Source organism: Fusarium solani (assembly GCF_023522795.1).
Source record: "Fusarium solani strain SB1 chromosome Unknown bctg00000009, whole genome shotgun sequence".
NCBI lineage: Eukaryota > Fungi > Ascomycota > Sordariomycetes > Hypocreales > Nectriaceae > Fusarium > Fusarium solani.
In genome coordinates, this window is record NW_027072144.1 from 1,695,423 (window position 1) to 1,720,526 (window position 25,104).

A 25,104-nucleotide genomic window follows, 5' to 3' on the forward strand; every position below is an offset into this window, starting at 1 on the left:
TAAAATGTCGTACCAGCCTCGGAGGGCGATGCCCAGTCCCCTCCTGTTGTACGTTGTATCAGCCTCGGAGGGCGATGCCCAGTCCCCCTACTGTTGTACGAAAGTGTTGTACCAGCCTCGGAGGGCGATGCCCAGTCCCCTCCTGTTGTACGTTGTATCAGCCTCGGAGGGCGATGCCCAGTCCCCTCCTGTTGTACGTTGTATCAGCCTCGGAGGGCTATGCCCAGTCCCCTCCTGTTATACGTAAATGTCGTACCAGCCTCGGAGGGCGATGCCCAGTCCCCTCCTGTTGTACGTTGTATCAGCCTCGGAGGGCTATGCCCAGTCCCCTCCTGTTATACGTAAATGTTGTACCAGCCTCGGAGGGCGATGCCCAGTCCCCTCCTGTTGTACGTTGTATCAGCCTCGGAGGGCTATGCCCAGTCCCCTCCTGTTATACTAAAATGTCGTACCAGCCTCGGAGGGCGATGCCCAGTCCCCTCCTGTTATACGTAAATGTCGTACCAGCCTCGGAGGGCGATGCCCAGTCCCCTACTGTTGTACGAAAGTGTTGTACCAGCCTCGGAGGGCGATGCCCAGTCCCCTCCTGTTGTACGTTGTACCAGCCTCGGAGGGCTATGCCCAGTCCCCTCCTGTTGTACGAAAGTGTTGTATCAGCCTCGGAGGGCGAGGCCCAGTCCCCTCCTGTTATACGTAAATGTTGTACCAGCCTCGGAGGGCGAGGCCCAGTCCCCTACGGCTTGAGAGCATTGCTCCGAGCCCTGTGACTCTCCGAACCAGCAACCATGTTGCTGCCCCGTTGTTCTTCCAGCTCGCCTCATTGGCGGCTGCGTGGGACCTCGCGTCATTGCGGCCTTGGCTTGCGCCTCACCCGCTCCCGCTTCGTCCACCCAGGCATGCCTAGGTCTCGACCTTGTCCACACATCTCGATTGCCATTGAATGGGTCAGTGACTTGGGGCGTGCCTCAGTTTTGGGCCATTCGAGGTTCGTGATGCCGGACAAAGCCTTCCAACGCGTTCCTGCTTTACCCCGCAGGGAAAGTTCTGCAGGAACGCGTTGAGAGAAAAAGAGGAAAGAAGATTCGGAGGCAGTACGGGGGAGTGGGGAGATATTTAATTACATTCATGACGCCAAGAGGAGACGGAGGGAAAAGGGCCAAATCGGCCGCCAATTTTCTGGCCTAGCGCGATCTTCTGGCCGAGTGCGCAGAACGTCCCAAACGCGCCAAACGTCCCAAACGTCCCAAACGTCCCAAACATCCCAAATGAGCCCAACATTCCCCGTCTTCGGGAGTGGGAGGAAAAAGCGCCAAGTCGGCCGCCAATTTTCTGAACGAGCGGACCCACCATTAGCGTCTTCAATGGGGGTGGCCGGAAGAAGCGCTCGACGTCGGCAAATGACTTCAGCACCGCATTTGTCCGTGTTTTGACCAAAATTTTCAGCAGCGGGCGAGTGGATACTCACGGCGGAAATTTACGTTTTCTCCCCGAAGCACATGCACGCCATCCCAACACCCTGGCATCAATTTTCGACGCTTTCCCTACCACAAGAGGATCGACTGAGAGAGCGAGCGGGCAGGTTGAAAGCAGCTTATCACGTGATGAAACGTCCTTGCGCAAGAGCGAATCACTTTTGGATGCTACTTGAGGGAGCGATGGCTGCTGGGAAATGGCGGCTAAAACCGAGTAGGAATAGAACCTGAACCTGAACCTGAACCTACTTGAGGGAGCCTATATCGTTGTTCGCGTTCTTGAGGTATCTCAACCTAACACCTACACAACGCAGCTTGAGCCCTCCTTTGACAACGTTTCGCCTATGGCTTCCACGCAGGATCTCGAGCTGCAGCTGCAGCAGCTTCAAGAGCAACAACAGCTTATCTTGCAACAGCAAGAGCAGCTTTTTTTGCGGCTCCAAGGGCAGCTTTCTCAGCAACACCGGGAGCTCCGTCACCAGCTCCTTCAGCAGCTCACAGGCACCCCTCCAAGGACCGCCTCGCGGCGGGATCTCCAACGTGCGTCAAAGACAAAACGCAATGTATCGATTCATGTGCTTCGATCAGTCGGGTGGAACGATCAGCAGATAGCTACACATCTTTGCCTTCAGCTATGGCAAGTTCAACGCGTACCTACTACAATCCATGATACACCCCACCATCCCTCTGGCCGCCCTCCCCTACCTATGGAGGCCCAAGTGGAAGAATCAATCAAGTTCGTATTTGCCTCTAAGAGACTAAGAGAGGTTGGCGGATGGCTTACTGGCGGTTATCACAGGAACGAGGTTGGGACTGCTCGGTCGATGCTGTCACCGGTGGCCTACGACGGGCCGGCTTGGCGAGACACATAGCATGCCGGAAGCCTCCGATCACAGAGCCAGCGCAGCAAAAGACACTCGCCTTTGCTACGCACTGCCTCGTCTGAATCCTTAGCGATTGGAAAGTTTTTCCTTGGCCTAATGAGACCCGGGCTACCGAGGAAGGCATACACGTACATAGTTCACGCACAGAACCCGGCGGAGAGCCCGCTCCAACCTGTAGTATTAGATAGCTTCAGCGGAAGAAGTGATGGGAGTTCTGGGGCGACTTTTCTGGGCTCTCAGGCAAGGGCCCTGGGGTCTACTGGAAGAAGGATCGGGGCTTGATAGGAAACTACTAGCTGTATTGAATATACCGTTGCGATATACCAGGGGTGGCATCATCTTCATCCGCATCAGTAGCCCTTCTCGCAATCACGTCAAATACTGGTTGGTCGAATTCTTGTTGCTGAAGTGCCAGGAGATGAAGAGGGACGGTCAATCAATCAAGGTGCTAAGACATCTTGGCCTGCACACGATCAATGCCATGCCTCGGAAGACGAGGGCCATCCTTCTTCATACCATTAAATCTTCAAAAGTCTACTCTCCTAAAGTCGTTTCTGGTTTTAGTGAAGCAGTGACAGCCCAAACAAAACCAAGTCGACGCCTAGGTAAACTCATTTGATGTTCCACGTAATGAGTGATCAAAAAAATGGAGGCAAAGAAGGAAAAGACAATTTCAAGCATCCAGACATCGCCACCAAAACACCTATTTCCCTTTATCTGTAGCTCCATTTGAACTGATGCTTACCCCATCCTAGGAAGTGGAGAGAGCCCACTCTGAAACCGCGAGGCACCGAGGTAACCCTACCACGAATCTACTCGATGAAATAGGGTATCCTACCCTGGATAGGCTACGTCACTTGGAGGTCCTTGTCTTAGAACGTGCCACCGACACGACACGAGACATCGATATCGATTCCTCGACTACATGAACAAAAAACGCAAAAAAAAAAAAAAAAAGAGAGAAACCCTCTGTTGGCCACACCATCATGATATCTGACTCTCATATGGTCTTTAGCAACGAGGTTCGTTGCCTTTAATGGACATCTCGACAGGGTCCATTGTTGCATGTTCTCCCGTCACGGAGTGACGCACTTGGTCTTGTTCTCCTTGCAATAGAGTCTCGGCCGTCTGAAAAAGGGGCAGCAAGATGTTCTCAACTAAATTATTCGGCAGTTCTCGTGCTCTACAAACGTTCAGCGTCTCAATATATTCCCTTTGAGATGAAAGATATCACTCACTCCTCGCGCATTGTCGAAACCCTGCAGGCAACCATGTCAGAAAAAAGGCAAAGCAGAAGTTCAAGGTCGATACTTACTGCTGTGCTACTTCCCTCATTCTATCCAACTCAAACGTCAGCAGGAGCGGCGACCCGGGGAAGGGGGAGGAAGGAGCCGAAGACTACTACGTACTGCTGAACCAATTCCCTCGTTCTGCCCGGTAAAATGGTTAGCATATAGAGGCAAGAAAGCGAGAGATCACTCGACCTATCCAAATACTGACGTTTTGTCTATGTCATGAATTCTAAAGACATGAAGTGTCAGCGCACGATACGTCAAAGTGAAGCTAAGGCCAATCTAGAGGGGAAGGGTTTTTTTTTGTTGGGAGAATCACTGTTTGCTTTGTACCCTGGCAATCTCAATAATCTGGTTCATGCGCTGCTCCAGCTCCGGATGATTCTGACACGCATTCTCCTCGCCGTAGTCGCCGACAAAACCGTCGCCATAGTTGCCTCTACGATTTGTTCAGCTCGTGCATATCAGAGAGGCTCTCTATGCTGGTATAACACGAACCTTTCATCTTGATAGCCGGGACCTTCGTCTCCTGCTGGCTGGTAAGCTGGAGACTGCGGATCAAGCCGGGCAACTGTCCTTTGCCTCAGAAGAGTCGACTGGGGTGGGCCCGCAAACTGTCGGTGCTGTCGGTGACGAGACCAAACGTTGGGTCTGCATAGCCTCCGGGCTATCCGATACTGGGTCGTGGTGTATGGTTGCGCACGAGAGACATGGGCCCTATGGCGATGTCTTCGCGGAGGATATTTCATGATGAGACGCGCAGTGGAAATTGGGAATGAAAACGATGATTAGAGAGAGCGGACATGAGAAACTGCGGGTGAAATTCTTCGATCATCAAAGGTGCTCGCCTGAAACGCTAACGATGGCAGCGACCAACAGGTGCAACAAGGGGTAACCGCCGAGGTCCAGCCCGATGGGAAATGGTTCTTGGCAGGCTCGAACAGCTGTTTGTCTCGTAGTGTTCTACATACCACTCAAAAGGAGCAGATTGTGACTCGTACATCGGCGCGGAACCTGCCATTGTGGGTAAAACAAGGTGCGAGCCTTTTGTCCATCAACTGCCTGATATTCTGCCCATGCATCATTCCATTACCTGCTCATCTCTGTTGCTCAGATCCAAAAGGCAAGAAACGGCCACTATTGTTCCCGGGGCAGCCGGGGCGGGTACTAGTCAGTGCCAGGCCGGCCGTCCGTTGCGCGCCGGCCGATGATTGCCACGTTGAAAAGAGGCCAATTGATGGTCCTGCCGCGGGGCTCGTCTGGTGCGCCCCGAGTGGAGAGGTGCTGAAATTAGAGTGGATCCAATAGAAGCTAGAGCCACTTCGAGTGCGACAAGCGGGCCTGATCATCACGTCGGGAATCAGCTGCAATAATGTTAAATGTGGCTACGAAATGACAAATCGATGCAGATGGCCCGATAATATTGAAGTTGATAGGTCACCTAGATACGAGGCCGATCGGAGGGACAGAGGGCAAAGGGCACGGAAATTGCCTCTTGTTTCCCCACTGAAGAAAGTAATCACCCTTTGTCAAAGCGCCGAAAAGGGATCGGGTACGACTCGTTTCCTCGCTCAGTCGTTTCCTCACTTACTCGTTTACGGATACAGGAACGGATCTTTGCCGCAGATGTTTCGGGACCGTTGAGTGACATACCGCCCCGCTGATCCGTGCGGGCTCTGCAAGGGTCCAATTCAGTAGTCATTCCTGCATATCCATACGTAGTACCTGCACGACATGTTCCGCACGCCATACAGTATCGAGCACTTGCAGCTTCCTCTCCTAAAATAACCCTTGTAAATAGAAGATGGCTCCACATGCCCAGCATATGTACACATGAACACTGTGTACATGCTTATCTATGACTGACAGCGTGCATATCAATGTACTTTCTGGATGACGCATCAGTGGCAGTACATATAACTCACACTGCCAACCTGTCTCCACTTCCCCGGATTCGCGCCCTCGACTTCCAGGCAGCAGCGGTACTTCTCAGTACCTCATTTGCTCAGCCAGAAATTGCTTACGCACCCAAAAGAAGGCCTAATTCTGACACAACATCTGCTTATGAGGTAGAGCCATGTACTTAGATGACCCCACCCTAGACTTTACAAAGAGCATGTTGTTTTTTGGAGCGGTAGGTGCAAGTGCTCAATACTGTAGCTGCATGTAATACCTGCATGATCGCGCCGTCATGCTACTTGCTCCCATGGCGGAAAATTTTCCCCAGACGTTCCAGTAGCTTGACCGCGGGGTCAAAAAATGTACGATACCAAAATGCAAGCCCTGAAACCGCCCAAACCACGCGGCGCTACGAGTCTGATCCTCTCAAATGAAGCCCCTATAGGTCATTGAGCGGTTGAAAAGGGCGCTCTGTGCGTGACGGAGTTGTGGAGTTGGAGGGGCTGAACGCAAATGGCCAAATTCTAGCGCGAAGCGCAGGGCTGGGCTTCCGTGGCTGAATTCGCATCTCCGGACGGTTCCAGATCCCGTTCACAGTGGAAGACGACATGGTTCACAGCATGGCCAGAGACGCTAGACGTCCGAATCAATGATGCGGATGGGTCGTTTGTAGGGGAAGGGCTTCCTAAGCGTGGAATGCAACAGCCGAATGAGTTCTTCACATAGCTCATCCAGCAGTGCATCTTTCAGCTGGTTTATCCACGCTTAAACCAGCCAAAATGCCAAATGAGCCAATTGCGAGAAACCTGCAATCCAGAAGCCGTTGTAAAACTTGTCAAGTCTGTAAAACCTACTGCGCCCTCAAACCGACCAATTTTGGCTTATCGGCCTACTAGGGTGTCCGATCATGCACGTATCGAACGTGGTTAACATTCCTGGAAAGCTCACTGTCGGATGTTTGTCCCGCCTGCTGTCAGCCTTGGCGCGGCTCGATGACGGTGGCTGAAATTGACCTCATGTAGCCAAACCAGAACGTCGCACGCACCATTTCGGCCGTAATGTAATGCGTCCCGATCCCTGCGCACTGCAGGCGTCTACGTGTGACAACAAAACCCACCGCCCTTGCTGGTTTCGGTAAGGATGTGCGCGCTTCATACAATGGGATCCATTGCACGCCCATTACGGTAGATTTCGGTCTTGTTGTCCCACGAGAAAAAAAAAAAAAAAAGTCCGTTCGAGTGAAGCGCTTGTGGTCAAAAACGGCTGCCCTTGTAGTATGTATATCTGCGGCCGATCACGACTTGTCCATCAAGGCAGAATGCCACTTTTGTCCACGATTTAATCATTTACATGCATTGCAGTTTTGTCGAAAAATCCCCACGTCGCGACACCATGAACGCTCAGGACCAGGCAGACAACCTTCACGCTTCCTCTTTTGGCCCTACCCCCAGTCTCAATGACTTCGACCCTACCAACCATACAGTTCGGGAGCGGCTGAAGACCTCAACCAGCACGATTTGGATTTGCGGAAGAACCAAGATAAGCTATCCCCGTCTAAGTCGGGGAGGAACTGTCTTCGGCCCAGTCTACGCCCGAAAGTCTGGCTCAAGGAGGAACCGTCTTCGGCTAGCCTACGCCCTAAAGTCGAGTAAAGAGCCTTTTGTCAAGGGCCATCGACCGAAGGAGGGATGGGAAAACTTCCTCCGTTGCACGCTTTTGGGGACTTGAATAGCCAGTCTTGGGTGGGCACAAGATCCATTGCTGAAAACAATCCCGATGCAAATGCCAAGGTATATATTTTATTTTATTTTGCTTTATTTTGATTTGTTGTTATTATTATTATTATTTTTTTTTTTTTTTTTTTTTAAAAAAAAAAAAAACCTAGTTGTCATCCATCTTTTCTAGAGCAAATACTGAGAAGGCTTCAGAGCTTCCCCTGCCAGGCAGAACTCACTCCGAAAAGCGGTCGCACTCTTAAGAACAGAGCCCGCAAGCTCGGGCGCATGTGTGGCGTTCCTTATCTCGTATTTCTACTACACAGTCCCTCCACGCGGTGCTGGACTGGTCAGGCTTACGTGCCTTCGAACCAACCCACCCCGGACTGGAATTGCGTTGTAAGCTTGTTTGAGATCAAAATCTGACTCCGGTTGAAGCTAATAAGGACGATAGCTTGACACTATTTGAGGTTACGACTTATTTGCGGAAGGATGGCCAGAAGCCAAGGTTGGCCGGCTCCTGCTGTTGATTCCTTCTTGTTCTTCGTTCCTCCCCGTCTCTATATTTAAAGAGACGACGCCAAGATACTAGATCTGCTGATCCTGCAACAGGTCTATAACGCTGTTCAGACAATTCTTGTATCATCGTGTGAGACATCTTCCCTTGAGGTGGCTGCCTATGTAACACCATCATGCATGCCGCTTCTCCAATAATATCCAGATAGTATGGAGGGAAATCTTCTTTAAAAAGGAAAAAAAAAAACAAATAAAAATTTTTAAGTAAAATAAAAATAAATAAAAACAAAAAAGACTACTGAACAGAGACGAACCGAAACGGCGAGCCCCAAGCCCATTGCTGACTTTATTTCCTTCTTCTTTTTATCCGCCCCATACTGTACTATATTTTCCCTCAAACATCGTGTGGCTGACCTACCTGGGACTTTGGTGGCCCAACGTCCGATTCGCTAACCCAAGTATTGTCTGTGAACTTGAGGTTGTTTACATAACGCCATGATGACCTGACCGCAGGCGGCTAGAGATCAAATGCCTACCCTACGACATAGGCTGTTGGGACGCAGGGTAGTCAGTCTATTGGCTCGCTCCACCAGGAAACCACGCCAAGAGAGCACTATGGTCTTCCTCTAGCAGATCCAGTGAGCACCCGCCTCCCCCATTCCTGTGTGTAGACGTGGGCAAAAAAGCCGAAGCCAGCAAAAGTCCTCCACTCTTTGGAGGTGCTCGATGACGCCCATAATTGGCTTCACTATCCAAACTCGATGTCGTCGCAGAGACTAGGCAGAAGAAATGATATGACGCAGCGTGATCGGTAGTATGCACATGGTGTAGGACAAATTCACGCAGTAGAACTTGAATTCGTAGTTATCTCACTACATCAATATCGGAGAAATTGTGGGCAATCAAGCCTCATCCTCATTCTATCTTCCCCTCGTAGTTGTGTGTGATTTGGAGTTTTACCTACCCTACAGTTGGCACTCTACCATTTTGTGCCTCCATTTAGGTCTGGAAAAGTTTATTCTTCCCCGCAGCTGTTAGCGGATTGCTAGCGGACGGGGATTTTTCTGGCTACCCGACCATGCTTTTTGCCTTTGAGAAACCATCGGGGCCTTAACGGGCACGGACAAAAAGACTTTAGGAGAGCTCATCTCGCCGGACGTCGCGACTGCCTTTAGAACCAAGACAGATCGGGAGTATCGGAAGGCGCGCAAGGCCCTCCAAACAACGACGGCTAGTCGCAGATGCTTTTCTCCCTGACGGCAAGCTGCACGCCAGGCTTGGATTCCTTCCATGTGCCTGCTCGTTCGCTCCTCCTGTGGCAGGGAAGACATCCAAAAAAGATCCAGAGCGATAGGGTAGCGCGTCGGCGCTTCGGGGAGAAAACGTAAATTTCCCGCCACGAGTATCCATCGACCCACTGCTGAAAATTTCGGTCAAAAAAAGGACGCTAAGGTCATTTGCCGACGCCCAGCACTTCTTCTGGTCACCTCCATTGAAGACGCAAATGGCGGGTCCGCTCGTTCAGAAAATTGGCGGCCGATTTGGCACTTTTCCCTCCCACTCCCGAAGACGGGGAATGTTGGGCTCATTTGGGACGTTTTGCGCACTCGACCGGAAGGTCGCGCTAGGCCAGAAAATTGGTGGCCGATTTTGGCCCTTTTCCCTCCGTCTCCCCTTGGCGTCATGAATGTGACAGGCTTTCTAACGATACGCCATACGCCATACGGACCTATATGGTTTATGGTGTATGGTTTATTCTCGTATGGCGAACTAAACCATATATTGCCAATACGGCAAATGACGTCAAAGGCCCATATCTTCCTCTAGAGCGCTGGTGCTTCCCTCCTTTTCTATGTACTCGTATTGTTCGACCTCCTCTACTTGTAGCCCTGCCGTTATGCCGCTGCGAATCCAGCTCTTTAAACACTCCCCCTTTTCAATTGTCGATGCTCCAAGGAGCATTCGGTCCCATGAAATTGTACGCCGTGCTCCAGAGAATGTACGCTCGGGGTCAGCAGACATGGCGGGTATTGAGAGAATGTCTATTGCCATCTTTGATAATCGAGGAAAGCGCTCCTTCTGTTCATCGCGGAGCCACCAGGCAAGGGGGGAGCAGTCGATTGGAATGGGTGACTGGGAGGTGTAGGTTTCGTATTCGTCAACGTCGGGCTCTGTGCCTATGACATCAAGCTCCTGTGCAAGCAGATCATACTCATCCAGTTCCAGTACCGGAATAAGGGAAGGAGTAGTATAAACGGTTGGCAGGTTCTTGTATTCGTCTTCCCATAACTTCTTCACTCCTGTAAAGGTCTTCTTATGCCATGACTTTGGCCAATTTTTCTGTATATGAGCCTTTCCTCGGGATGGATGGAGAATAAGCGCTGCACCGTATGCCGGGCTCTCATCGGAGAGCTGGTAGTATTTGTCGAAGACATGCCAGCTCGTCAGCACTGGACCGAGTAGCTGTTGGTTCATCTTGTATTTGTTGAAAGCTTGCTGGTAGTGCTTGTGGAGGACGTCCATCGTAAATAACGTACGGTCAAGCGTTGAACGATAGCCCTCAGTAAGGAGAGTTATCTTCCAAAACGGCTGTAGGAAGTTCCGTGTCTCGCGGAGGTTTTGCCAGTCCTGTGGTGCTAAGTAGTCGTCCACAAGAGCGTCGTAGTACTTGCCCTGATACCACTTGATATGCTCTTCCTTATCAAGAGCGGTATCCAACAGGAGAAACCATGAGTTCCAACGTGTATCGTTGTCGAGCCCGAGGACTTTGCCGGCACGCCTCCGAAAGAGGCTGTACCTGTAATCGTTCGCTCTAATATGGATAGCAGTATTATGCAACTTGCCGAGCGGACCGAGTTGACTCCAGCGGCGCTCCTTTCGCTTCTTCCAACCCTGCATCATGTCCATGTTGAATGAAGCTTGGTCCATCTCTTCAATCTGCCTGCAGGCCTCAAGCACAGCCTCTTTGCTATCCATGAAGAGAAAGGCTTGGACGCAAAGGTTGACAACGTGGCCATGGCAACGAATTCGTCGGTGTTTTGCATTCCAGGCGATGCCTCGTCCCTCAAGGAAGTGGCTCAATAGACGACAGAGCGCGTCATTGGAACCGTGGTTATCTCCTGTATTATAGCCCAGCTGGCGTAAGATGCCGTACTCCTCAAGAACTGGCTGAAGGAGCTTCCATTGCTCAGCTCCGCTGTGGCTTCCAGGGCCGTCTATGCCAGGAAGTTCAGGTAAGGCCAGCAGTGCTTGGCAGGGATTTTTCGTGCCTTCCTGCATAAATTGCACACATATTCCAAGGAAGGCTTTATGGTTTGGTGCGCTCCATACGTCAGCGGAGAGGTGAAGCTTGGCAGGTGATGATTGCAGCTTTTTTCGAAGAATATCTTTGTGGATCGCGTATGAGTTTGAGCAGAGTTTTTGGACATGGCCGTGGGAGGTATTGATAAGCTCTTCTGCCGTATAGTTTGCTGCCATAAGCAGAGCGTGCAACTCTGGCCATGTGTTGCAATTGTATGGAAGATTGCGGACAGTAACCAGCTGGACTAAGGCTTCCATTGCAGCCTTTGGATTCAGTGCGTTCCGAAGCACTTGCTCCTCTTTTTCTTGAAGCTTAGCAACCTCAATCTCGCCAGCTTTGTTGAAAGCCTCTTTAATGAGGCTGGTCCGCGCTTTCTTGGTTGAATTTGGCTCTGAGCCAGCGGCTTCAACTGAGTGTATCTTAAGTAGGTGGTTGCGGAATGTGGTAGACACGTATGTGGAGTATGGTGGGTTGCTGCAGTATTTGCAGTAGAATACTAAGTCTTGTTTTGGCCCAGCGCGCTCGGGCTCGGATCCTTGAGGTTTTCGAGTGTGTTGCCACGTGGCATCCGCCGTAGTGATACGTTTGCGCTTTGGAGTTGTTGAGGCGGAAGATTCAACGGAGGGTAAGCTCCGCCCATCAGGTACTTCAGAAGCGGTCTCGACTGTTGCGGCTATTGAGGGCTCGCGGTCACTAGGCGTGCTGATGAGGAAGGAGTCCATCGCAAGCAATCAACGGCATAACGGCGTGGATTGAGATGGGTAGCTGGCAAATGGCAGGGCAGAAGGTCCCTCAGTGAATCGGGTAACGAATGACTCTTGATTTCTATCTAAAGGAGCGGAATCGTATGAGACTATATGCTCTGGAATACTGCTGCTGCCTGCAAGGCAGCAGCTGTTGCATACTAGGCAGGGTCGTACTGCCTGTTTGCTATAAGTGAGCGACTGGATCTTGACATGAAGTCTGACAATGTGACTCTGAGCGACGTTGATAGTTGCCCAGGGTCGGAGCGACGGAGACATTGAACAGCAGTCCAAGTTGCCCAGACCTAGCTTAAGCAACTGACTTGCCATTCAAGTATCCTCTCTACCTAATGGATCTATCGGGAAGAGAGGCCTTTCAGGACTAGGAGGGTGGTCAAGTGTCGTGGCGCCGCCGATTTCCTTACGTGACCATTTTTTACCTCGGAGCAACTTCATCCCGCGTATGGCCATATATGGTCATACGCCTTAGGCCGTATGGTATAGGTGTATGGGCAATATATGGGCAATATATGGTTTAACTAAACCATACGCGTATGGTTAGAAAGCCTGGAATGTGATTTGAGTATCTCCCCCATCCCCCCGCACTGCCTCCGAATCTTCTTTCCCCTTTACTCTCAACGCGTTCCTGCAGGACTTTCCCTGCGAGGAAAAGCAGGAACGCGTTGGAAGACCTTGTGCTGCGTCACGAACCTTGAATGGCCCAAAACTGAGGCCCCGACCCAAGTCACTGACCCATTCAACGGCAATCGAGATGTGTGGACAAGGTCGAGACCTGGGCATGCCTGGATGAGGCGCAAGCCAAGACGGCGATCACGTGGGATCCCACTTGCAGCCGCCAGTGAGGCGAGCTGAAAGAACGGGGTAGCAACGATGTTGCTGGTTCGGATGGAGCCACAGGACTCGGAGCAATGCTCTCAAAGGCAAAGGCTACGATCGCACATAAGCCAACGGACTGGGCAATGCTCTCCGAGGTTACGATCACCTTTCACGAGTCACAGAACTCCTCTGAAAGGCCCAAAATACTTCATATTTAGTTTTTTCCAGCTGGCACTCATACGTTAATGGCCTGATCATCCATTACCAGCTGGTTTTTTTTTCCCCAGACAGTTGCTGTATAGACAGCTTTCCTGCTTTTTCATAGGCCTTAAGTTTTTTCTCTCTCTCTCTTTTCTCTCTTAACTTCCGTTCCTATCATTTTCACATGTGACCAAATGTGAATTCTTGCTGTGTCTTTCTACCCTATCGAGCCAATGGCTAGAACGCATAGTCCCTAACTCACTCCTTTTTAAAACTTGCCGCACATGTCAAATTTCCTAAACTTCGACTTCTCGGCCTATGAGCGTAGCCGACGGCGTGACCGATCATGGATTCATGGGCCAACCTTGGCGACGGCGGAACTTGGCCAAAGTCCCTGGGAAACTCATTTTCGATGTTGGTCTTGCCCACTGTCAGCCTTTTGCGCGCGCCTTAGAAGGCTGGTCGCTGAAACTGGCCTCCCGTTGTCAAAGCAGCGCACCGCACGTATCATTTTAGCTGCATGAGTGGCGTTAGTAACGTGGGAGCAGGTGAGGAGCCGTCGGGTGGCGGTAGCTCTTGGACTTGATGTGTCGAGAGTGTGCGAACACATGCTTCCGGCGAGGCCTCGTCACTCTTGAGAACGCAGACGCGTAAAAGAGCCGGAGCAAGGCACCATGGTCTAAGATAGGCATATTCAAACATCATGTTATCCAGGCCATGGAGGCAGCCCATGAAGTGTGTTAGGTGACGATCAAGATAATTGAGGAAAGCGGACAGACAACCCACGGACCTGGTTGGATATGCGAAGGCGTAAGGCTATAGAGATATCGCAGTAACGGACCCTCTATTCCCATGCCCCCATCATCCGTCCACTGAGACTAACCTCGTACAGTAGGACAAGCAGAAGCTTGGTCCGGAAACTTGGCACTTTTCACTCGGTGGTAAGATGGCTTCTGACTGCCATTTGCTTACACCGTAACATCAAATAGCACTCAAAATAGGCATCTCACACGTCATGTTACATCTCGTTCATCAAAGAAGTATTCCAGCAGCTCTTAACTCTACCCCCTCTAGGCATTTGTGACTCTTCTACGGTGTTGTGGGCACGGAGCTTGGCTGCTTGGCCTGCTATTAGGGCCTTGGGTATTCTGAACCTACAATGAGGCAAGTCACTAAGGAGGGTCTTCCTTGGGCTGACCCACACAAGACGGATGGCCAGGGACCCGCTTCGGAAGGCGAAGCTGGCGAACTCCGCCCAGGCATACTGCAAGCCAGAATGCGATTGAGCCCTCACTACATATATCAGTGCAACTCTTGCCTTGGCTTTCGCTCAAACCTGCCATCATCACACACCAACGTTTTCTTTTATCCACTTCCACAAGATACCTACGATAAACCAACTACACAGCGTTCAGCACAACACCACCCGATGGCGGAGAGCAAACAGCCCTGCTTGGAAGGCCCGGATCGAGGCGAGAAAGCCGCCGCGCAGAGTCTCATTGGGGCTTACGATGCCGATATTGTAGCTCGAAGCCCCGGCAACCCCTTGAGCGCGGTGAACCTTTCTACTGCAAGTCCCAGCTCTATAGAAGAGTATGACGAACTGCGCAAAGAGGTTTTATTCCGTGAGAGGGCGCTGGATTTTGATTACAGCTGCCAGCAGGAGGCTACGTCGCGTGAGCGGCTTGCTGATGCCATCATCCGAAGGCTGAAAGCCCAGGACGATGCCAATGTCTACGGGAAAGCTCCACCTAGGACGGGCTATGGGGGTCAACTTCACCCTAGGTTTGCCGGCGACCATTTCCTGTCCAACAGGGAGCTTATTGATCGAACGGAGTTATTCAAAGTCGCTCAGCGCATGCCCAAGGGCAGTCACTTGCACATCCACTTCAATGCTTGCCTGCAGCCTGACGTGCTGTTGGGCATCGCCAAGGGCATGGACCGCATGTTCATCATGAGCAATCTGCCCCTCGTTCCGGACAACGGCTACGAGAACTTTGATCGGTGCGAGATCCAATTCCAGATCATGAACCCGGAAAGGGAATGTCCGGGCGATTTGTTCTCCGCTACATACACTCCTGGGCAGACCATGAGGTTTCAAGAGTTCAGGGACCGGTTTGGCCAATATTATAACAAGGCCACGGCCGATGGCTGGCTACAGGATAAGCTCATGTTCCACGAAGAAGAGGTGCACAATCACCTGCAGACAGCATCCGGGTAAGTTCTGTACTGCCTTTCCAGTGTGAGTTTCCAGGAAGCGAAAAGACTGATACCATCCAGGGCATGGGAAAAGTTCAACGGGCGAACGAGAATGATGAAGGGATTATTTCACTACGAGACGGCCTACAAAGCATACACAAGGCGGTTACTCGAGAACTTGCTGGAGGACAACATCATCTATGCTGAGATCCGACCCAACTTCATGATGAGCAACCAGCTATGGAAGGACGACGGTTCTGAGCGCATCGACAATGAGGGCATCATGAAGCTCATCATCAAAGAGGTGGAGAGCTTCCAGGCGAAAGTGAAGCGCGAAGGCAAATTCTTTGGCGGCCTCAAGGTTATTTACTGCACGCCCCGGTCATTCAGTCCCGATCAAATTAGGGAAGCCCTTGACGAATGCCTTACGTTCAAGAAGAAGTGGCCACGGTGGATCGCGGGTGAGCAAATAGATACCCACGCGCAAGGGCTGAAACGCTGACTCCAGGATAGGTTTCGACCTCGTCGGCGAAGAGTCCAAGGGGCGGCCCATCAAGGACTTTGTTCCAGAGCTCATTGCGTTCCAGGAGAAGTGTGCGGATCAGAACGTGGAGATCCCATTCCTCTTTCACTGCGGCGAGACCTTGGACATGGGCTCGGATACCGACGGTAACCTGGTCGACGCGCTGCTCCTCAAGTCGAAGCGAATCGGCCATGGTTTTGCGCTCGCAAAGCACCCGTACATTATGCAGCTCATGAAGGAACGAGGCATCTGCCTAGAGCTGTGTCCCATCTCCAACGAGATCCTTGGGCTCACCCCGCGTGTCAGTGGCCATGCGATGTATCAACTGCTGGCCAACAACGTTCACTGCACCATCAGCTCAGATAACGGGACGCTATTTCGGTAAGCCACTGCTGGCAAGTTTCTGTCTCTGAATTTACTGACAGGTATCCAGGTCGACTCTATCACACGACTTTTACCAGGTCATGGTAGGCAAGGCTGATATGGGGCTGTTCGGCTGGAAGCAGTTTATCCAATGGAGCCTGCAGCACGCCTGCCTCGATGGCGCCGAACACGACCGCATTAATCGTCAGTGGGAGCAACTGTGGGATAAATTTATCAGGTGGGTGATTAAGGAGTACGGCAATGCATCCTCGAGAAATGGATCAAGCCAGGTAGAGGGCGTTTGATTCACCTGATGCCCAGCGTTCGAGGAAAGACCCGATTCCGCAGGGAACGAGACTCGGTTACGATGAGTTCTGTATTATTTAAGTAGCCAGGGGCTGCAAAGCAGGTTGGTAGATTTTGTCTGAAAGAAAGAAAGGCTTTCAACAGCGATGAAGTTGCTATATATACTCCAATGTGTCTAATATGGTGCATTACATGGTGTGACTTGCACAACACAGAATGTGGTCTATGTAGGTCTTGAAGACGTAGCTACTTCCAACACACTGTGTCGCCTTATCGTCTGATTATGTTCACTAGCAGCAAGATATACGTGCCAAATAGAGAGGGAGCTGTATATACGACTAAAGTGAGTAGAAAACAAAGGAAGCCCCGGCTAGTTGCGTACAGTAATTCCTAGTTGCTGTAATATATCTTGCACATCTGGCATGTCCTCCTGTGCTGCCACCAGGCTCGCGTATACCATTTTCAGTTCTTTGTGTCTAGCCCATCTGCCTTCCCTCCTCTTCAAGTACCCTGAGCAACACCTCGAATGAGGTGGGTACGACTGGGGGAAATGATAGTGATAGAATTGCCGGTCGTCGTTGTTTGTGCTGCATTCAGCAAAGTTGAATAGGCCGGGCAGGTCGAGGGCCTCCGCATAGTCTTTCGAGACCATCGTTATTCCCCATTCCTGGAACGTCACCGCAACGGCACATTCAGCCCTGACAGACGAGGCAAATTGATGCTCAATTTCGGTCCTATGCAAAGCGCATGATTCGGGAAACACGTTCCAGAAGACTTGCAAGCGGCTTAGGCCACAGAACTTGGAAAGAGCAGACAACCTCTTCGCCGTCGATGTGTCGTAGTAAGACAAAACGAGCTCTATATCTTTGAACAGTGCTGTGTTGTATGAATTTGCAAATGACTCGAAGACCTTGGCCGAATCAAAACAAAGCCTTACTGGCGTTTTTATAATGCCGGCGTTCAGGTTTTCTCTACAAAACAGTGTCAGAACTGCCGAAACAAAAAAGGGACCTCCCTCGACCTACATAACTGTGCATGCCTTTCCGAAACACTTCGAATCTGCCACGCTGGAGGGGTTTTGGTTACAGGCGACGAAGCACAATGACTCCTCGCCAAACATGTCTGTTGCTGTTGATTTGACGTGTACCACCACGGGCTCGGGCACCGCGCCTCGATCGGCCTCGTACGTTGTCATTTCCGGTGCATCACCCATGGCTGGCCAAACGGTCGTAGTGGAAGCAAAGATTGGAGAAAAGTTTTCCAGACTGTCGGCGGGCAAAAAGTGCAGATCCCTCTAAGAAGCTGACTAATGCCTGGGTTGCCTTGGCCTAAATTAGTATAGTGCCTCCTGCAAAAAATCTTATCACGTGATGAGCTTATTTCAACGTCATCGGAGGCCGGTTAAGTACTTGGTAGCCAAAATGGCACAAAAAGTTCGCAGGCCTAACGCTTGCCGAAGCAATTTTCCGTTTGCCGAGGCTAAACATCACCCATGCCTTCAGTGCCAAGACGCGGAAGGACAGTAGGCTTGATTAGATTGAGCGATGGGGAACAATTCCGCCAAACTGCTTTCTACCTCTCCACTCTCTCATTAAACAAGGCTCCATCGACCCCCACTCGCTGAACCCTGCGTACATATTGAGGTTACATACTATGTACTAAGTACGGTTGAAACGGGCATCATGCTAGTGATCAGCGGCCATCATCACTCTCATGAGAAGATGGTGCATCCCCACCATGTGGGCGCTTCTTGCGCACGGCCTAAAGCCAATGTAACGGCGGGTGCGCGCCGTGCTTGAAGAAATGGATATTGGCTTTCAAAAGCAATCTTCTTTCGGCTGCTACGTGGTGTCAGATAATCCGTACGGTACGAGATTAGCGGCCGAAGGAGAAGAGCACGGTCGTTAATGCAAAACACTTGTTCCCGACTTCTCGACCCGGTCTATCAAAGCCCTGAGTCCCATCTTTTCGGAAAAGTCGCTCCTTCTAGCTGACCCCTGGCAGGATGGGATGAAAGGGGAGAAGTTGGCCGCTAAGCCATTCGAAGTACTCGAGTGGCTGAGCCGAGCTACTCTCGGCATCATCGGAAAGGCGGGCCTCGGTTACGATATCGATTCTCTAGAGCATCTCGAAACCCCCATTAGAATAGCATATCGGCTCAAGCGGTCAAGTCTCAATTGAGACAGAAAGAATGAGTGCGAGTCAGGGCGCAAGGACATACGGACCCGATCTGGGGATCATGCGTTAATTGCTGAAGATAGGATGTTGAACGCTTGTTGTTGTATCGCGCAGGGACGCTGAGTGCACTTGACAAAAGGTAGTTCTTGTTGTAGTGATTGTAATTATTCTTCGGTTTTTTTTTTTTTTTTTTTTTTTTTTTTTATAATCTCAATGAGAGGCCCTTTGGGGCCTTATATCTTTGAATGATCCCATCTAGGACTTCAAACTTTAATCTTGATCCTGAAGCTTAGGGGGAACTCTCAGTTCTTCCAACAACACTTGGAGAGGTATTGCCTTGAGGAGTAAGGTCCAGCAAGGCAGCCAAAAGGGAGTGTAAGAAGAGAGAGGTAGGGCTTTTAGCTGGTACAAGCCCAATTGCCGCAACTTTATCCTACATAACCTACCTAGCGTGTTGTTCGGCCTTAGGAGGCTCTTCTGACACTTTGCAGGCTGTTCGGGGTGCGTTGTTTGTTCACTGGTGTAGGGTCGGACCAATCGGCTATATTATCTAGCAGATGGAACTGGTCGAAAAGCATGTTGAAGATTTGTATGATGCTGAAACCTAAACTGGAGGAGCCCATGTCTCCGGACCAAGGGCTTGATCGCTGCCTACGTCTGTTGCGCATCTCGTCTCAGCACCTTCAACCACGCCGATACCTGCTTGTTGACCTCGGCAGGTGATTCCCATAGAGCCCAGTGGGATGCTTCGACCTCCCCACGAGTCAAGTCCTCAAAGTATTGGCCCATTCCATCCGACATGCTCGGTGGTAATGCTTCGTCCCTCGTAGCAGCGAGAAAGAGCGCTGGCATAGAAAACTTGATCGGCTTTAGCAAGAGTTGCAGCTCGTCAAAATAATTGTGCGCGCGTGTGCGATACCAGTTGAGGGGCCCCTTCAGCCTAGGTTCTCCCTTTCGAAAATACTTGGAAGTATAATGGTCCAGATCATCGCCCGAGATGAGTCGGGATTGGCCCAGTTTAGGGAGATTCCCAAAGAGAACACCCTCTGTGACGCTGAATCCGACCTCACCCTCAGGGCTGGTCCCTCCAAACATGGCATTGAGAAATTGTCGAACCCTTTCTTCGTCCCTTATCTTGTCTTCGATCTCGGTACCCCTAAATTGTGACTGGTACCTCGAATTTATCAGACCTTTGCTACGAGCAGCATCGTCTGGTGAAAGAAAGACCGACGAAGGCGGAGTGAAAGGGGAGCCGATGCTGAAGACGCCCTGAACAAGACTGGGAAACCACATGGCAGTGCGCCAGACCACGGCGCCACCCCAGTCATGTCCACCAAGGATGATTCTTTTGTCTTTGACAATCGCGTTTGCCAGCTCTTTGATGTCTTCGGCAATGCTCTTCAACGCATACTGGCTCGGCTGGTCAGGTGCATCAGTATCGCCGAAGCCGAGCATGTCCGGCGCCACGACCTGATAGCCCAGTGATGCGAAATGCAGAATCTGGTATCGCCAGCCGAAGCCCAGATCTGGAAATCCGTGGATGAGGAATATTGTTGCAAGGGGCTCTGTTTCCGGATCAGCCCGCAGATAGTGGTATGTTTTGCCACGGATAGAAGCTGTGTCCGGCGTGACCCTCGGGTCGTTGGCCTCTAGCTTGTCGAACTCCATTTTTGCCTAGATCGAGGGCCTAGCGGTATTGACGCTAACCTGGCTGACAGTTGGAAAGACGGTGAAAAGGAATATCTTGCGCGTGACGGGAAATGTGATGCTGAAGAATGTGTTTAACAATGATAGTTCTGGCCTGAATCTGATACAGTAGAGGATGATTTATAAACCAGTACTTAATACGACGTATTAGGACTCTGGGTCGATTTTTGCTTTCGAAAATGTGTGTGACAAAGAACGGATGAGGCTCTGCATGCATTGGGGTCGATCGTAGCCTCGATATGGCGCAGCCGAGAGAGGTAACAACACTTAGCGGGGCTTAAGTGGACGAGGACGCAAAAGATGAAAGCCAATTTTATCCATAATACCACAAAAAGTGTCCTCTTTGTCCTACCATGTAGCCTTGGAAACATCCAAAATCATCCTACGCCTTCTGTGGTTGGATTTTCAGCTGGGTCATCCGACATGTGGATCTCTACGTCTACTTGGGGGGTCATGAAAGTTGACGATCGGGCGAATAACACTGTAATGCAAGGCACATCGACACCAAACGTGCTATGGAAATCTGGTTCATGGGTAAAAAGCACCGACGCGGGGGCGGTATTCGGCGCCAGTTGACATGAAGGCGTGGCTTCGAAGAATAGTCTCGTCGAATCTGTCTCGTAAAAGGATAACATGACGCCCATCGTCACAGTAAGAAATCTCAGGCTCCTGTTTTCCATTCATTTTGGCCTCACTTGAATCATTCTTATCCGGCACTATCATCTGAACGAGAGACCAGAAGAAAGCAGCCCACGGCATCGCCATGCGGCAAACTTGATCCGGTTACGCCGACGATATAATGCCACTCTACTGGGCTCGGTTGTCGTTGGCAAACCCGGGAATAGTTTCGTTGTAATTCAAGGCGAACGGCCCATTTCATTGTCTCTACTAAGTAATATTCATGCCCCATCGTTCAGTCTCAACACTAAGCCATGCGAACCCAGCGTAATGCAGCTGCCGTACCGTAGAATAAAATCACTGCTTTGATCCCATGTCCCCCGATATCGTCTTCTGGAAGCAATCAAAAGATGCTTTCCAAAACAGTTGACTGCTCCGCGCATCGCGCCGTGAACTTATCATCGGTTTCACTGTTTCGAGCCCATTGACACTCATCACGTCGATGATGTCCACTGCTATGGTTGAGTTACAGGATCGAGGGGCGCCGCAGGGTTCAGGACTTACTATGATTAGAGGCAATGACTTCATGTGACCTGTGGAATATTTCTGGCCCATGACTGCGCGTCAAGTCTTTCATCACACGTTTCGGTATGTCTTCAGGCCAATACATCCAATATACTCGAGCAAAGACATGATACGGGTCAGCAGCCCTGATCTCCAGTATATAGGCAATCCAGTCTCTCTCGGGCTTTTTCGGATCCCCGACAGCGTGCTCTGTTGGGCTGTCCTGGCTCGCCAACCGGTTTGCCACCCTGACGAAGTCTCCGAGCCTGAATCGAGTGCCCCGAACTGCGTTTACCGATTAGCTAATTGTACGGCGTGTGGACATCGGGCGACTTCTCTCACAGAGGAAGCATCTGTAGCTCTGCAACCCGGACCACCGCGCGGCGGGCAGTACGCGGTAACGGTAAGAGACTTTTGAACTGGAGAAGGGAAATGGTTGTCGCTTAGTGACTTCGGCGCCCACGCTGCTGGAGCTTCGTGTCTTTCGCTTGCGCTTTGAGGGCAGGGGCTCGTTGCATTGAACGACCTTAAAATGGTACTCTTCTTCTGTAACTTTCGCCATTTGTAGCGCGTTGTATGGGAATCCACTAATCGAGTCAACACAAGTGTTGCGGAGCGCGGAACCGGCGAATGGAAGACGATGAACAAAGGTTAATGGCCCGGATGCTTTCCAGAGCAAGTGCGGAAACCCCAGCAAAGAGTTTTATAGATAATTGTCAGACAGTACGTGTATTCGGTCCATTGGTTGAATCAGTGTATTCGTGTTGTGTTCGTGTTCCCGTTAAGTATGCAGCTGCCCCTGAAGGACGTGCTTTTAATCTTAAGATCCTTGACCCACACGTGACACCCCACATACTCAACAATAATTTGCGGGGCTCTCGTTTCTCGGCTAAACCGACCTCCGGGGTCCTCATTCCGATACTGCCCGAACGAATTTGGCCATTTCGCGATGCTGGCCTTGATAGACGCTGGCAAAACCGGGCCCAACTTGCGCATGCCCGTGGACCACCGCCACCACGACCGCTTTTCGCCGTGCGCTCCTCCAAGCCAGCATGAAGGGGGCGCCTAGTGATTGCTACGCATCTTGTTGACTGGCGGGCCTGGCAAGCGCCCGTTACCGGCACACTGGTTTCGCCGAAGCGTGCCACCAATGATCCATCTGTTGGCTGAAAATCTACCGTTGACGGCCGGCCTAGGTCTCGCCTTCATCAGAGCTCCCAGACACTGTCAATTGAGGATGACTCCTTCAGGGTTCCGTCTGACTTGTCGTCATCTGTGCCATCACCAACCGAGTCCTCCTCGACGTTGTTCACCTTCCAATGCTTCCAAGAATCCCACCACTCGAATGAGAGGCTTTCCAGATTCGGGACTCGGCAAAGTGGCGGGTGCGCTGCAGATAGTCCCCAAGGTTTCCACATCCACACTCGTGCCTTTCGATCCTGACTGTGATTTTTCGCACCAGCGACCTGACCGGAGTGGCGTCGGTCCACCGGCCAAGTAGATCGTCGAAAAAGCGATCCAAGTCGCTCCAGAGGACTATGAAGGAATTTTCTTCGTAGAACACTTGCCGAGCCTCTTGCAGCAGACGCTGTCCAGCCTCGTTGTCTCGAGCCTCATTCTTCAGAAGCAAGAACAAGTCAATGCTCTCATGACTGGTCCAGGCAATAGGCTCCTGTATTAAAATAGGTGTCTTCTCAGCTAAGTAGGCACGGAATACACTACTTCGTTCGTGCTCGGGGAGCTTTTCAAAGTCCTCGAAGCTCTTCCCGCCTGTGAAGTGACAATAGTTGTCTTCGGGGTCCGGAAGGTACCACGTCGAAGGTTCGTCGAGCAGTGCAGGAAACTGGAGAGTCGCGTTAGAATCATTCATCCAAGCGGTGACCTAGCTAAGTACGAGACATATCGTAGGAATGCAGCTAGCGGCAATGCTACTTACCCTATGGCGTCCAGCCATGATGGATGTTGAACTCCGGTATGGATGACACCCGTGACTTGGCGAGTTACACAGGTCCAGATTTCTTTAAGACAGTCTGTCCAGATAGAAAAGTATACAAAGAAGCATATACACACACAAAAGAAAAGTCTCAGGTCCCTCGAGTGTGTGTGCGGCGTGTTAGCAACTTGAAAGTGGCATTCGCAAGTGCAAGACATCAGGGAATGCCAAAGTCCACTCATATACTGCTTGTTGAAGCGATAAGAATGCCGCGGCTTTTGTCCGCTTCCCCCCTTTGCTTCGTCGAAACAAGCGAGTGCCAATACAGGCTACCATGATTGAGGATACATGTTTTGCGAAAAGTCTGTCGTTACGCCTATGAAACGGACTTGGCGCAAAGCTGGGAGGCTTTCTCATCAAATAACTACTCAAACCGATCGACCGACCGTCGTCGTCGCGGTGTGTGGCCCTGGGAAGAATGGTATTCTATCCGCCCGCCTCTCTGTCTGTGGCTGCAACTCACTACAGTACTCTCTTCCCAAGATGTAGATCATCATGGTTTTTAGAAGCAGATCCCGCCTCCTGGCCAACATGATCCTTTACGTTCATTGACAATATGATGCTAGAATAAATTTATTGTCCAGCCACTAGAAACCACTACATACTCTCTTCGCCCTAGTCGCTGTCTTGGGCCTTTCTGAAACCAGCTTCCAAATTTCAAAACAGGCATCACCTCTCTCGAAAGGATTCCTCTCCCCCTTGTCGGCTGGCATTCTATTGCAATCTGTAAGGAATGTCCTTGAACCGTTGTGATCGCGCCTCGATTCCATACAGCAGGCATCCCTTTCCCTGATAAAGCTACACTCTCCTCGTAGATGGTCTTGTGTTCTCTCGCAAGCCCCAAAAAGTATTGTATGATTCACGTTCTCTTCTCCCGTGGCGTAGGCCATCTCCCAGTCATCAGGAACACGGACTTCGCCGTCTGGTGCATCGGACAGCAGCTCTCTATAGTTCAAGTGTCCCTGCTCCAATGGTTCTGCCAGAATTTCACCATAGAAAATGAAAGAAGGGTCCCACGGCATTATGATGGTTGATGCAGCTCCCTCTGGCCAGTCGCTAGGGAAATCGGCAATTGACCTGGTAGAACCCCGTTGCTGGTTCATAATATCAGTGATGCCCTGGTTGTGCCCGGTTTCACTGGCCAGACAAGTAACACCATATTGGCATTGCTGTTGTTCTGGGTGTATGTGACAGACGGCAAGTGCTTGGTCGGGGACAGGCATGGTAGTCTCTTGGTCGACCTGCGAAGGAAGAGGGGCCACAGATCTTGAACTATCCTGCAGAGGGCAGCCTTCACAGGTGTGCTCCCGAGGGCCGAATACCCAGCTTTCCGTGAACATATCTGGTGTATCAGCCGCCAAGTGCCGCGCCTCGCTCACGCAAGAGAGAGTGGTCTCTTGTACCCCCTCGAACACCCTCGATGTTGTAGAAAGAAGGGTGAGGCTTGGGTCAATATTTTCCGGTTGGCAGTAGTTTGGGCTAGAAAGGAAACTTCCATAATACATTGTCATCGGATGCATTTGGTCTGGTGATAATTGCTCCCTAGGCTGGAGTGATGGAAATAGACTCTGTGTCGTATCCTGGAGGTGTGACATGGCAGGATGTGAGGAAAGTCTTGGGAATGAGCGACTGGATGCGAGAACGTTTCGACACCGAACCTATGTTGAACGCCGCGAATATCTTTTTAAACCAAATTCGCCACGTAAGGCAAGCGAAGAGTTTCTGTCCAGTCGGTAGACCCAAGGTTATGAGGGAAGAATAGAGCGCCTTGATTGATGATTATGGAGGCAATG

General features: G+C 51.0%; 8 protein-coding genes across 8 annotated transcripts; 2 read left to right on the plus strand and 6 right to left on the minus strand.

Moving 5' to 3' along the window:
• Positions 1-3,963: 3,963 nt before the first annotated feature.
• On the minus strand, positions 3,964-4,397 carry MRS44_013586 (uncharacterized protein; the record flags this gene model as incomplete). Its single annotated transcript, XM_065617054.1, has 2 exons — positions 3,964-4,087; positions 4,147-4,397. The coding sequence occupies 2 exons, from the start codon at positions 4,395-4,397 to the stop codon at positions 3,964-3,966; spliced, it is 375 nt and encodes a 124-aa protein (XP_065473126.1).
• Positions 4,398-6,939: 2,542 nt separating this feature from the next.
• Positions 6,940-7,275, plus strand: MRS44_013587 (uncharacterized protein; the record flags this gene model as incomplete). The annotated part of the gene is made up of 1 exon (XM_065617055.1): positions 6,940-7,275. One exon carries the CDS (start codon positions 6,940-6,942, stop codon positions 7,273-7,275), a length of 336 nt encoding a protein of 111 aa, XP_065473127.1.
• Positions 7,276-9,581: 2,306 nt separating this feature from the next.
• MRS44_013588 (uncharacterized protein) lies at positions 9,582-11,801 on the minus strand (the record flags this gene model as incomplete). Its single annotated transcript, XM_065617056.1, has 1 exon — positions 9,582-11,801. One exon carries the CDS (start codon positions 11,799-11,801, stop codon positions 9,582-9,584), a length of 2,220 nt encoding a protein of 739 aa, XP_065473128.1.
• Positions 11,802-14,019: 2,218 nt separating this feature from the next.
• On the plus strand, positions 14,020-16,250 carry MRS44_013589 (uncharacterized protein; the record flags this gene model as incomplete). The annotated part of the gene is made up of 4 exons (XM_065617057.1): positions 14,020-15,077; positions 15,141-15,520; positions 15,573-15,963; positions 16,016-16,250. The coding sequence occupies 4 exons, from the start codon at positions 14,020-14,022 to the stop codon at positions 16,248-16,250; spliced, it is 2,064 nt and encodes a 687-aa protein (XP_065473129.1).
• A 371-nt stretch (positions 16,251-16,621) lies between these two features.
• On the minus strand, positions 16,622-17,464 carry MRS44_013590 (uncharacterized protein; the record flags this gene model as incomplete). The annotated part of the gene is made up of 2 exons (XM_065617058.1): positions 16,622-17,222; positions 17,277-17,464. The coding sequence occupies 2 exons, from the start codon at positions 17,462-17,464 to the stop codon at positions 16,622-16,624; spliced, it is 789 nt and encodes a 262-aa protein (XP_065473130.1).
• Positions 17,465-19,080: 1,616 nt separating this feature from the next.
• MRS44_013591 (uncharacterized protein) lies at positions 19,081-20,097 on the minus strand (the record flags this gene model as incomplete). The annotated part of the gene is made up of 1 exon (XM_065617059.1): positions 19,081-20,097. One exon carries the CDS (start codon positions 20,095-20,097, stop codon positions 19,081-19,083), a length of 1,017 nt encoding a protein of 338 aa, XP_065473131.1.
• Positions 20,098-22,526: 2,429 nt separating this feature from the next.
• On the minus strand, positions 22,527-23,272 carry MRS44_013592 (uncharacterized protein; the record flags this gene model as incomplete). Its single annotated transcript, XM_065617060.1, has 3 exons — positions 22,527-22,761; positions 22,809-23,200; positions 23,255-23,272. 3 exons carry the CDS (start codon positions 23,270-23,272, stop codon positions 22,527-22,529), a joined length of 645 nt encoding a protein of 214 aa, XP_065473132.1.
• A 626-nt stretch (positions 23,273-23,898) lies between these two features.
• MRS44_013593 (uncharacterized protein) lies at positions 23,899-24,816 on the minus strand (the record flags this gene model as incomplete). Its single annotated transcript, XM_065617061.1, has 1 exon — positions 23,899-24,816. The coding sequence occupies one exon, from the start codon at positions 24,814-24,816 to the stop codon at positions 23,899-23,901; it is 918 nt and encodes a 305-aa protein (XP_065473133.1).
• Between the last annotated feature and the right edge of the window lie 288 nt (positions 24,817-25,104).